This window comes from Formica exsecta, unplaced genomic scaffold (genome assembly GCF_003651465.1).
Source record: "Formica exsecta isolate Colony F162 unplaced genomic scaffold, ASM365146v1 scaffold149, whole genome shotgun sequence".
In the NCBI taxonomy this organism is placed as follows: domain Eukaryota; kingdom Metazoa; phylum Arthropoda; class Insecta; order Hymenoptera; family Formicidae; genus Formica; species Formica exsecta.
This window is the reverse complement of record NW_021848818.1, coordinates 2,252,224-2,266,499: the sequence shown is the minus strand read 5'-3', so window position 1 is coordinate 2,266,499 and position 14,276 is coordinate 2,252,224. Positions and strand designations below refer to the sequence as shown.

Genomic DNA, 14,276 nt, shown 5'->3' with positions numbered 1-14,276 from the left:
ATAAGCCAGCGATCAGATATACAAATTCACCTGATTTCTTTTACGATGTTATAAGCATGTCGCGTTAATCGAAACCGATAAGTGATAAAATCAACGAATGCTAAGTGGATACAACAAGTTGTACAGGCTGTTCTGAAATATTCCATCTTAAATTTTATGATACTTTTTTTTATTCTTTTTTAAATTCTTGATTATTCTGTATCATTCTTATGTCAATCAATATTACGTGGTGCTAATAAGTTTTAATGGAATATGTTCAGCATAAAATTTTAATTACAATTTTTTAATTTCTAAAATTTTAATTTTTCAATTAAAAAGGAATAAAGAAAAATACTATCAGTCTGTTTTATAAGCGTGAAAAATTGTCGATAACTAATGATCAACAATTCCATAATAAATATGCATAGATCGTTTGATCATTATTTCTTAACAACTTCTGCCATTTTGTTCATACTGTCAGAGATACATGACACACGGGCCATACATATTGCCCTAACAATAAAACTAGCAGCGATTGATAAATTATACTGCGCATAGAACGCATATGAATTATCAAGATATTAATTAAGATACTTGACGGAAATTTTTTTTTTCTATCTTGCTTTCGTTGCAAGCAAGGAAGAGAGATTATCGGCTGACGCAATTTCGAAATCATTAATATACCGATGTACGAGCAAAGTCGTTGAACAACCGTGTCTTAGATGACATGTAGGATACGTAATACTCGGAATATCTATATCCGGTTTTAACGATAGCAATAGGCATATCGTCGATCTATCATTCTACTTATAGATACATATATATATATATATATATACTCTACAGTATTATATTTCGCTGACTACAAGTTTGCTTTGTAATTAACTAATTAGTGAACTGCCGCTAACTGACTGATTAAGTACTCTAGTCGGTAAATGGATTGATATCCCGATGCGAATGCCCGAGCGCATTAATATCGCCGGAAATGCTATCGTTTCGCTCCGGAAAATATATACAGCATACATGTATGTATATCTCTTTGCTTATATATTTCTATATAACGTGGTTGATTAACTATTAACCAGATTAAAAACAAGTTTTGCCATTATTGCAGTAATTGCGACGGAGATTTTATCTTGGTTTCTCGACATTAAATCTCTATAAAAATGTCCCTGAACATACAACCCGTACAACCAGAGGATTTATTAAAAGCCAAAAGAGCAATATACTTTCGCTGTAATTAATGTATGCACATTATTTAATTCTTGAACTATGTAAACCTAAATAGAATATAATAATTTTTTATTTAAAATATGTTATATACTAATTCTCATTATCTCTCTGTGTAAAAAAATTTTACCATTTTTTCTCATTAAGTAAAGATATATTTTGATAAGAATTATCATTCATTTATCACTTGTATATAAGCTGTCTCATAAACGATCCGACAGGCATTTCTTTTATATAAAGAGACATAAATACAGTCTAATCTAATCTAACACTCATTCTAACACTCGAGAATAACCTCGACACTGCACAATCGATCTCAGACTCTCTAGTTCGACGAAGAGAGATGAGTGTGAGCTCGCACGCGACGCTGAATATGTACTTTCGAACGAAACGCATTGCCATGCCCTTTCTCAATGTTATCCGAAATAATTCCGAATATAATCCGATAACGCGGCTATATAATTTGAAAGATGGTATTTGAATTCTCGCAGCTGGTCCGGACACATGTATGCACTTATTCATTCATTCATTCATTCATTTGACCTGCTTAAGTGTATGTTTTATGCCTATGGACGCGATGTTACGCTTGTGCGCTGTGCGTGTATACGTCAGTTCGTACCACCACGTGCACGCAACTACCGCTGGCTATATTCCCTGATTGGGCCTTGGCTAGGCTTCCTCTTGCCTTGCTTTCTCCTTTGCATACCTAACTACGGAGGAGAATTCCTCGGTACGGACGACTCGAATTGCTCGATTCGGCTTAATTTCGAGCTTAAATCGGGATATCTCGCGATTGCAACCGGCCCGCTCTCCTCTTACAGAGAGTGCACTCCACTCCACTTCACTTCACTTCGCTTCTGAGCGGTCAACACGGGAATGAGAGATTTATTTCTTTATTTATTTTTCACGAGCAATTTTCTAGCGAGAAACGATTAAATATATAAAGCTTGTTTTTCACACACTATTGGCAAATACTGGCAAGATTTCTTCATGATAGATGCTTGTCGCAAATTTACGTGAAATAATATCCAACAGATTTATGATTTAAAAGAATATTTTTTGCTTCGCTTCATTCACCAGATAAAATTTTTCTGCTCGTAATAAATGATGCGCGTCCATTAACCCCAAGGAAAGACTTTTTAGTACACGTCAATATTTGTTTTGTTGCCGATAGTTGAAAAATTACAGTGGCAGGTAATGTCATAATGTTAAATTCTTCATTTATCTACATTAAAAAACTTTCAAAGAGCACGACGAAGATTCATAAGAAAATACGCGTTTACAACAATTTTACTTCAATATAAAATAAATTCTCTGTATTCGACGAAAAAGAAAACCGACTCTTTCAAAAAAGAAATTTAACACTCTCTATTCGATTAAAATAGGTTGCGAAAAAATAATAAATTATTGACAAAAATAAATAGATTCAAAAATAAAGTTGGCAAAGTATCATAGCTTCTAGCTATAATAACACAAAGTATCTAAGCTTTGTGTGTATATCTCGATTATTATATATTTTCTAAAATTTATTGTATAAAATAGCATATTTTGGTCACTGTAGAATTTAATAAGAAATAAAAATTCTTTGATCACGCCTATTTTAAAGCAGTCTATCTATAAACTTAAGCGGTCTTCGATTTTGGAAAATATAAAAATCTCGGATACTTTTATTCAAAACTCCATGGAATCGCAGGAAAATCGGCCGTATGGTCAACCAACGATCGTTTTTGTAGCTATTTCCCAATTAGAGAAAGAGAGCATTATTCAAGAGAAACATTTCGCTTCGTCTCATTTGCATTGCCAAGAACAATTTCGGACGATCCGGGCATACTGTGATGGTAGATAGGGAGTCAAATTAATATAAAGCCACGACCAATCCCGGGCGATATCGGCGACCAAAAAGAAGGTGTCGTCCGTAATTACTAGATAGCCGATAATTAAAGCGCGACGAAGGGCGGAACAGATGGGAGAAAGGGAGAGAAGGAATTGCGGCGAGAAAACGTGGAATTTAAAAGTTAAATTGTGTTTCGCTCATGAATTATGCATTCGTGACACAGACTCTTTTGATTGCGCGAAAACTTTGATCTTCCGGGTACATCGTATCGGTCACATAACCGTTAACTCGATGCACTTTTAATCGACAGATACTACCGCGAGCATTTTTCTATTTATTCAAAACGCCTGACGCTTTCGTCGGCCAACTGGTCCGTTTACTTTCGAGCGACAAACGTGCGTCAGTTATTACTATCGTCCGCCGACATTGTGAAAACACCTTGAATCAAATAACAACGACCAAAAAGAGCGACGTCGCCGAGTCACTCCCGATCGCCTTTGAAGAGCTTATTTACTTAAACGTGAGGATTTTATCGACACGGCTCGCGCGCAGATCGAATAGGAAATTAAGTAACTTGCTTGTTACTCCAACTCGTAACAAGAATAAATAAATGGATTGATGAATATGTATCTTGCAATTAAGCTTCGTCGGCTATTGAAAGCGATCGGAGACTCTCTGGAAAACCGCGTTCATGTATAATTTGCAACGAAATGAATTCTTTAAGACTTATAGCCATTAAATCAAAGTTTTATATAAGCAATGGCTAAAGAATTGAGAAATTAAAATATATCATATATATACATGTTTTATTAAATTAGGCAAATAGACTTAAGAGTCATAAAAAACTTCGATCTTATAAAAGAGATGGTTATACTGATTATGATAAATTTATTGATGCTTAATCGGTGCATTCAAGTTAAATACAATTACATAAAAATAATAGTTTTTTTTGCAAGTAATTAAACGAAATAAAGTAAACATTTTAAGTTCTTGAAAATTAAAAACTCATCAATGTGGTTTTCGCAAATTATGAAAATAGATTTTACGAAAGTTGTGATAAGTTGATAAATTATAGAGGTATTATTAAACATCAGAATATAAACCAGAGATAAGCTGAATTATAAATAGTTATATCCACTCCAAAGAACGCAAGCTGTTCCCGCTTATAATCAATGGACCACTCAAATTATATTAAAATGGATTCCTGGGTACTGGCGGGTCGACATTATATTAGAGCTCGTTAAAAAGAAATTATTATCTTCTTCGTCGAACTCGTTAAATCTCGGCTAAAAATACGGTCAACTTCAAAAAATGTAAAAGTATAATGCAATTTATTATATGATACATATTTTGCGAGATAGAATGTTAACGATCAATTTCACAATTGTTTTCTTAGTTCTTAATTTTACTATAAAAATTTATATTTTAATTAATTTAATGTATCTAAATGTTTTTTGATGCATACATATATATAAATTTTCATTTACGAATTCAGGCATCCCTCAATTATATCTTGTATTATTTTTGAACTACATTTAATATTTTAACGATTAAATCTTGTCAGAACGTATAATTTTTTTAAATAAAATTTATTTAAGATAGGTAAAAAGACTTAACGCAGCAAAATTTAAATTATTAATACTAATGATTCCATCATCAGTAACATTTATGGTCAAAAGAGTATCCCAATTGTTGGCACATATTCAGAGTATATAAAAGATATTCCCCGGTAATGTAATTGACTAATAAATTGACGTTAACTATTATTAATGTCGCATAAAGTCAATTAATACTCCACAATTTGTATTACCAACTCACCGTGTCGTTTAGTAGTCTATTACGATTTAATTACATCACACTCGACGTTTATCTCGTGTATCCGATAAAATTTTTTAATTAGCGTACCTTCCGCGCGCTTCCATCCGAATCAAGATTATCAATTATCCGTTGTTATCGTTTTATTGCGAATCGGCGAACGGTTCTTCCCGCCAATACGGCCGATAATCAGCTCACTCGCGAATAACAACCGATCAAACGAGGATCGACCGGCATCATCGTCTCGTCGAATTATTCTGTATTATCGATGTACGCAAACTACCATACGATCAGTGTGCTACGTGTGCGTGATGCAGACGATATTGCGTGCACGTATCGTGAATTCCGTTTGATTGGCATGCGTACGCGTCGCGCTCCAAATCACACTACTAGTGGCATCTCGTCTCATTCGAGGATATTTCGTACGTCGACGTTACAATGTAAACTGTTTTTGTCTTAAAAAATTCTAAATATCAAAATCGATGTTATTGTCGATGAAATGTCATAATAGAATAACTACATCCAAGCTCAGTCATATAGATTCAATTTTAATCAAAAAGATTAAACCAAATGTAATTGAACTGGATAATTTTCTGAACAAATTGTGTGATGATCAAAACTTTCATAAAATCTCTATTTAAAATATCCTTATATATGTCTTAAACACGTACGTTAATTCCACAGAAACGAAAATCAAAATAAAATTAAAACTTTTGTTTTTTTTTATTGTTTTCGTAAAAAAAAAAAATCCGAAAATAGGGTGACTATTTTGGAAAAACTGCCGCTGTAAGATTCATTGTCGCATGACATTCTCGAACGCAGCCGTGGAATATTCAAGCGCGTTCAAGTATCGTTCTTTCACGCGAACGAGATGCAAAACGTAAAACCGCTTATGAGACCGAGGGGTGTGATATCGCGTGAAAAAGAAGAAAACCGAAGTGCGACGAAGGGAGACGGGGATCGTGCGGGGAAGTCAACGCGATTCCATCCACGAAAGGATGCATTAAACCTCGACAACGACGTGAATACAAGCGTAGAGACGCGCGAGCATCCTGAAAGCGCGGTTTACGCCTCACGGATCCGCCGGATCGATGCCCGCACCTAAGCACCTGAGAGCGATGAATCGAATACGATTATTGATGCATCGCGAATACACCCGTCGCACTGTCGCCTGATAATAAATTCTCGACCTCCTCTCGGATGAGGAACATCGGATCCCTCACTTCCTCGCTCCGCCATGCTTATAAACGGTTCCTACGGAAGAAGGCCGTTCCGAAGCGAAGCTCTTTTCGCTCAAGCACGTATACACGAGATGGTGCTTTTGCCAAGGTTTGCATTAAACTTGAGGAGCGCATTCTTTGATGAAGTCGGTCGACGAATTTTCCTCGCTGAATATTTAATCGTGTCACTTTGCGCAACTCTAGAATCTTCGACGTTAAATAGCGCTTTAATCTTTTCACTGTTCATTTTTTTTCTTTTATGAGACATATGTATCTTTTGTTAATATGTAGAAGCATTAATATTCATTGTTATGTGATATCTTGGTACACTACTCTATCTAATTAAAAGTCTAATTAAAACAAGAAATAAAATCTACTGAGAGATTTTGAGAAAATAAACAATAAGAATCTCTCTTATTTAATTAAAAACCATGTTCATAGAAAATTCTATTTTCAATTATAACTAAAAATTTATTGCTACTTCAATATTCGACACAAAATTAAGTTGAGATTTTGCGCGCGTGTATACATATATATATATGAATATAAGCGTTTTTTTTTTTGTAAAAATGATAATAGTCTCTGCATTCTCCATAATAACGAAAAATATACCTCCCTAATTCCATAGGATGGTTATATTATGCTCGTTATCAGGCACAAGTGATGTACAGGCGATACAAAGTAGAGCACCGATTAAATGAACGTTCAGGAAATGGGAACTATTTCCGATATCGAAAAAGACGTGAGCTCGAGATTTCGGTGGCATTAGACGCGACACGAGCGTCGATTGGCCAGAAAGCATCTAAGGATCGCCTTTGCTACGAAGCAGCTCGTTTTCGAACGTCTTTTCTCGGTACTCGCCAATAAATGGTCCGGTTGCTCTCCCTCTAAAGCGCAAAGTCGTTCCGACAAATGGAACCTCTCATAGAGAAGATTGCAATGGCAATCATAAAGCGATACGATGGAAAAATTGAGCCTCGTAACGATGTCGTCACTGGCCTCTTGTAAAATTCTTGTTAAGACCAAATACTCCGTATTTTTAACGGTCATCATACATGGTCCGTCAGCCATTATCGATATATCTCGATATAAGAGAGTAGTAGATATCACATTTTATATAAAATTTAATTATAACAATTTGAAACTATTCGTGTGAAAAACGTAAGAGATATGAAACTGCGAGGTAATAGTCACAATTTTAAAGTATTGCGTTTATATATATATATATTTGACCCAAAATAACGAAACAAATCGATCTAACTTTTTCTTTATCTAATGTCATTAAAAGATCGGTATTCAAAAAATATGAAAAATTTGTGTTATTTACTATTTTATCGTATTTTCCATAGATATATGTAAATTATGTGTAACTTTTTCTCTTATAGAAGAGAAAATATATTCACATGAAATAAACATAAAAGAACTCTTATTTAAGTTCCTTTTACATAAAAGTTGATTTTAAACTTTCGATAGCACTTAATATTATATGGACTTATCTCGATCTATCATAATATCGCGGCACTAGGGAAGAATATAAATCAAAGTTTTCGCATTTGCTTGCAGCCGCAAGGAAACTTTAAGTTTTGCGCTTCATTTAAGTTTACACATTATGCCCGACAACAAAATATCAATTAATTTTTGCAAAACTCTTAACAACTATCATCGCTCTTATCTGCTCATCGAGATATATCGTATAAGTCACAAATTTCGTGTCTAAGCATCTAAACCTCTATTAGCAAATATACATTTACTAACAATAAATTTCATCTCTGACAATTATTCGCTTTACGCTCAATGAATGGACATTGTGTAGCGAGGTCCATCGATTAATCTTTGTTCGCAATCAACCATTTATCTTTTCTTTAAATTGCGATGCGTACGCATATCAAATACCTAACATGCGTCATCAATAATCGCAGCTTTACTTACATAATTCTAAAATCGATATGTGTGCAATATATTTCTCAACTTCACAATAATTCTAAAAGCCGTGTAGAATTATTCGCGTAATTTTGCAATTTATACGATTCCGTCTTTACACATTCAAGGGAATAAATAATTTCTCGCGTGTCGAAAATTCTGGATCGTTCCCTCAAAATAGCTCTTTGATCTGAACATACCCGATGTCAGGGACCAATCCGCGCGGGATTTATTTCCACGAAGAATAAAAAAAATTGGTATTCATATCAGGGAATACCATTTCGAACATAAGCGGCTTTCTGTGTAAGTAAGAATGGAGTAAGGTACTCACGTTAGAGGTGTCGTCGAGTTTCCGCTTCCACGCATCGCTACGTTCGATTAAAGCGTTCCACTGCTCCGAAAGTTTATTCACTTCGCGGCGAATGCTCCGCGTCAATTCGCGCGCCTGCTCCTCGGCGCTTCTGTATCCTCTGGAATCGCCGTCCAATTCTCTGCCTGCTATAGAACAAACAAATAGAGGATAGACCATTAAACATTTTCCAGGGCAAATCTATACAATTCTAGTTTTCATTTAGTTATCTATGCTTTTGTTATCTCGCAAATATAGGTAAATATTGAGGCTTCTATGCATTTTGTACAATGTTTGTTGTAGAAATAATGAAGACCTCTTACAATATTATTTTAATGTATCCTCAGATTGTATTTTATATGTTTAAAAAAATAATATTAGTAATAAGATAACAGTAAAGTAATAAATGTAATAAAATAGGATTAATTGCCAATATTTTTCTAAAATTTTAAGATATAAAAAAGATAAAAACGTGCGCATGATATCTCACATCGTGTGATAAAAGATCTATATTTATGATATCATATTATACCGGAAGGTATGCATCGAAGATCGCACCTTTCCGACGCAACTCTATGCTTTATTATAAGTATACGAACGCGTATTCACGAAAGAAAAAAAAGTCGGTCTGAATCGATCGAATCGCGCAAAAATATAAATATCTCCTTGCTGATTCCTCAGCGCTATCGATCGATAAATTCGATGTGTGGTCGAGCGATTAAACGTGGATGCGCGGGATGAATCGCGGCGAAGACCAGCTGGGTAACATCGCGAACATAAATCAACATAACACGCGGTAGATAGGAAGCCAACGAGCAGGCGCATATAGGTATGCGGCATCGGCGTTATCAATGCTAAACATGCACATAAAAACTGTCCGCTGCATGATACGATGCGTGATTCATAGGACAATTAATTCCTGGCGATAGGCTCGGATAGCTAACCCGGGTTTCGACCATCTCTCTACGCTTCGTTACGCGCGTTTCCCGGTTGGCGAAAAATAAAAGGGCTTCTTGCGACTCGGCGGGCGCGCCATCTCGGCATTTTTACGGGTTTCCAGGGAGATATGTTCGGTAGTAAATCCCACGATAAAGGCTCACCGATGATATTAAAAGATGGGGAAAAACGATTTGCTCGGGACAGCACATCAGGCATGGCCGCGATTATCTTCCGGGTCACGTGAGATTGAACGATCAATCTAGGTAACGGTTAATGGGTAACAACTCGCGGAAAAGCTCGGCGCATGTTTGCCGCGCGCGGAAAATAGTTTGTTCCGAGGACTATGTGTGTATTTTTCACTTACATGTCTTACGAGCGTGTAACTTTCGTACGCACGATGCATTTGTAATAATTAGCAGTTATTATATTAGTACGATACAAAATATGAACACATTGTAAGCAATAAAAATATATGTATTTTACATAAATTTCTTATAAACTCTAAAAAGATAGTCTTTTTAGTCGTAATTTTATCGTGCTTCAAATATTATATATATATATAATAATTTCTCAGAAGTTATACTGTCTTTTAAGATAAAAAAACAAATAAATTCGCTACAAAAATAAAAAAAGAGAAGCATTTTATTGCACAGCTCCATGATTTGAGATATTCGCGATAAGAAATGCGCGCAACCTAAGATTTCCTTTCCCTGTTATCACGTACTGATCTCCCTTGTAGAGATCGACAGGTGGAATGAACCAGTCGGATGCAGTTTCTATTCTCTAAATAAAGGAGGAGTGCGAAAAGGAGCACGATCGCGAGAACCAACAAGGCGGATCGAACAAAAAAATAAAAGAACGTTTCAGAAAACAGTCTAGAAGGAATTGAATTAGGAGACTGTGCTCTTCATTACTAAGCCATCTATTCAACAGTTGACGCTCTACTTTCCGAACACGTACGCCGCTAGTTTATCTAGTTCCTGTTCGCTGACTTTCCCAACCTCATTTTAATCTACATCCCCGGAGTGTCACGCTAATTCTTTCTTCCTTCGCCATAGCGTTCAGATTTAAGTATAGGAAGTGGGTGACGGAGACGGAAATATCGACGAGGCTTTCTAAAGAGTGGAATATAAATCCCACAGCTGTTATCGAGTAATATGAGTAAAAGTGTCAAAAATTTTATATTTAAAAAATGCGAAGTTTTCATCTTATTTGGCATTTACAAAATGTATTACAATTGTAATTCACAATATTACAACTAATTTGTTTATATATTTATATATATATTTATTTATATAGCTATTTAACTATTTAATAAATGATTAGTACAATGTGTTAGAAAGCAAATATTGTCATTAAACAGTAATTCTTTTGATTTATCCAGTGTCAAAAACTATTTTCTCTAAGTTAGTATTTGAATTAAAAAGCAATTAAAAAATTGACTTTTGCTAATACGTGGATATAAAGTATTTTAACTCTTTTAATTTGCAACATTCTTGATTCAATCTATCCTTTCAAGATTTTCTAATTATTCTGAATAGTACAATTGAAGATTCTTATTCTTTTTGACACAAATTCTGATAGTATTAGAAAATTACACCGCATATATTCTTAGCTATGACAATCGCAATTAAGAAGAAGCAAAACTATTCTAGGTCAACTATTTTCGTCTGATCGATCATTCTAAGAAGGAGCTAGGAGTTCTGATAAGATGTATGGTCCAATCGATTTCAATTCGCGAACGTAACTGTAGACGTAATAATGTGCTCGTAAATTATAGAACCCCAAAAATATAGGAAATTTATCAAACGTATTATATTTTTCTAGAACAAAAAGGATTCTCATCAATTTTGATACAAGAAATATGTCGAAAAAATGTATACGTCAATCTAAATTAATAGTAATTTAATTATTAGATATATTTCCACATCCCCGGAATGTCACGCTAATTCTTTCTTATCGAGCAATATGAGTGACAGTGTCAAAAATTATATGTCAAAATAATTATTTGACACATAATAATATAATAATATGAACACAACATTCTGATTGCTTTATTACATTTCGAGATATTTAGTAGAGATGTAAAATAATAAAATCGATCCTTCTTTGACGCTCATAAAATTCTACCAATAAAAATACGAAGTCCTGATTCCGCTCCGATCGAGAAACGCGAGCAAAGTTCGCGAATAATTCGCGCCGGCGAATTCAACGTCGGAATTATATAATCCAGCCTTACGGTGCGATGTTACTCTACCAGAAATTTATCGACGTTGCGCGGCACAGCCGGGCAGTCGATGCAGGGCACGTTTCGCGAAACGTGACTTCCTATGGAATGAGCGAAACCGCGCGCGGCCGCTGCCCGGAGTTGCCCGCTCGCAGGAGCCCCGCCGCATCCACGTTATTGGGATCAAATCCGTTCTCTACGCAGAGCGAAACTATCGTTGCGGTTTTACCGGGATCTTACGTCGGATATTACAAGAGGTACGGTGAATGACAATGACCGCGGCCCTGAAAACCGCGGCATCGAGTGTAGCGATACATCGAGATTACTCGTCCGAGTAACGATTTAAGCGATGGACAAATTGCATATTTTGTTATGTTAATATTGTAGATATAGAGTTGTAACTTACGATATTAATACAGAATGATATAACATCAGCGTTTAATAAATGATTTTTAATAATGATATATATATATATATACTTTGTCTTAATGAACGGTTGGCTAAAGTATAAAATGTATCAAAAATATGATTGAATATTTCTGCTTCTTAACAAATTTAGAGAAACGTAAATATTGCTGCATAGTATATAAGATTCACAAATACTCTTTTTGAGATATCATTTTAATTCATTCAAGTCTTTTTGCACGAATATTTTGCATGGATTAAAAATCTATATATATATTTTTAACTGGGTAGTATCGATTATTGACTCTACGAATTAATCTCATAATATGTACAATCTGGCACTGAATATAGTTTGACGACAATAGCATTAGCAAGCGTGTTTGCACGAATATATTTCCAAAGTAATTAAATTTCGTTTTGACGGAGACTAATGAACTTTTGATCAAAACTTGCTTAAATTATCATCGTTTGGCTATTTCGATATTTGACGATCAATCGCGCGATATTCTGATGATAATTACAATTACTCAGTGACGTCGATACGTGTGTGTGTTCAATAATTCAAAATATATGAAATAAAATTGTTATAGATTGATTTTTCTCAAAAACGGTTTTTTATCAATTACGCATATAACACTTTATTAATAATCTATAAATTCTCTCTTGTTATTAAAAAGCATATAAAAACTGCAACAAAATCATCGTATAAATGTTTCCGCACTTATAATGAATTTCGAAACAATTAATCATTTAAACGTAATAGATTTAAACAAGTTATGTTGCAATAAAAACTTTACAATTCTTCCGATAAAAAAATCGAGTTTGCTATGTAACAACTACGTTTAACAACGAGCGATATCGAGAATAATAAGTATTTCTTATCGACTAATTACGTGCAATAGCGCAAGTTGGAAGAAGAATACGTATACGCCAGACTATGTCGTACCTTCCTCCGGGACTTCAGCAAGTCCTACAAGTTTTCAATCCCTCTCGGGGTACTTCTCTTCTAAAACCCCCACGCCGTCTTCCATTGGTACCAATGTACTACTATAGTTGTAATTCGATTGAAAATCCCATATGGTTTGTGACGGAATTACATTTACTTAGCCGCAATAATTTCTTTTTCTAACCAACGTAGTGCAAATACTCGCCTTGTCACGAAAATTAAATAAAAGCATCAATAAATATAGCGTACAATTTTTATATAAAACGCAAAAGCATAAATATGAGAAATATAAACCGAAATATGTATCGATATATAAATTATTACAAAGAAAGAATATAAATATAATTGTTATTTTTATTATATATAAGGCTAAGGATAAGTTTCTCAAAATGCATGCAAACTAATATAGGTAAATATAGTGATTTATTTTTTTCTATTAAGCCACATGTAGATTTTTATTGGAAAATATTTGATCCATGTGATAAAAAACACACACATATAACGATAGGCAATAGAACTAATTATAAAACTAAAAAATCTTTGCCATATTAAATTTATATTACTCTTCATATAAGATTTAATTTGTAGTGTATCGAAAAAATGTAACCAAAATAATTTCAAATAAAACCTCCCCTCCTCCCACAATTTTCAACGAATCAAAGAAATCGAATTCTGTTCGATGTATTATTTAGTGCCTTACTTCATTTTTCCTGTTTCTATTCAATCAGAGACGGCGCAATATGAATAAAAGATCTCGTCTAAATTTCACAACTCAGAGTTGCTGATACAGAATGAAAACTGGAAAGTGTACGCCTGTAACTGGTTAGAAACGCTTCATATCGGTTCCCGATAGATTCGCGTTAACAGCGTCTGCTAGACATTTTATCTCCGAGTGGAATACTTGAAATGATATTACGATACAACGGGATACTATGTAAGAAGAAAATTGTTTGTAATGGTATATAAAGTTGTATGGTTATATAAAAGATACTTGCATAACTATATTACATCATACTATAAAAATCACACTTTAATAGATATATACATTGGAAAAAAAATTTATAACGGAATTAAAATATTATTTATATTTTTATCTATAAATTCATAAATTATCTATAAAGTAAAATATAATTTTGCATCAGAGATATCTATCGAGTTTATTTTCAAATATCCGCGTTTTGGTAGCTCGATGGGATTACGTAAATGAAATATTCAAGGCGTCGCAGTTACGCGTTCTTTCCCTTGTTATGCTTGAAAAGGGAACGACAATAAAGAATGAAGCTCGTTTCTGGTCCCGCGAGTTAGGCCGAGCGAGAAAGGAGAAAAAAGAGAGAGCAAAATATTTGTCAGAACCTTCCAATCTGGACAACTCAGAATATACACAATCAGTAGTTGATTTTCACTTCTTTACA

At 34.3% G+C, this 14,276-nt stretch overlaps 1 protein-coding gene across 1 annotated transcript in view; it reads right to left on the bottom strand.

Annotated features, from left to right (window-relative positions):
* Positions 1–14,276, bottom strand: part of LOC115246347 (dystrophin-like) — a 467,223-nt gene that overhangs the window by 53,123 nt on the left and 399,824 nt on the right. The window contains exon 44 of the mRNA XM_029825095.1: positions 8,330–8,496. Coding sequence (XP_029680955.1) covers positions 8,330–8,496 — 167 coding nt within the window. The remainder of the gene's footprint in view (positions 1–8,329; positions 8,497–14,276) is intronic.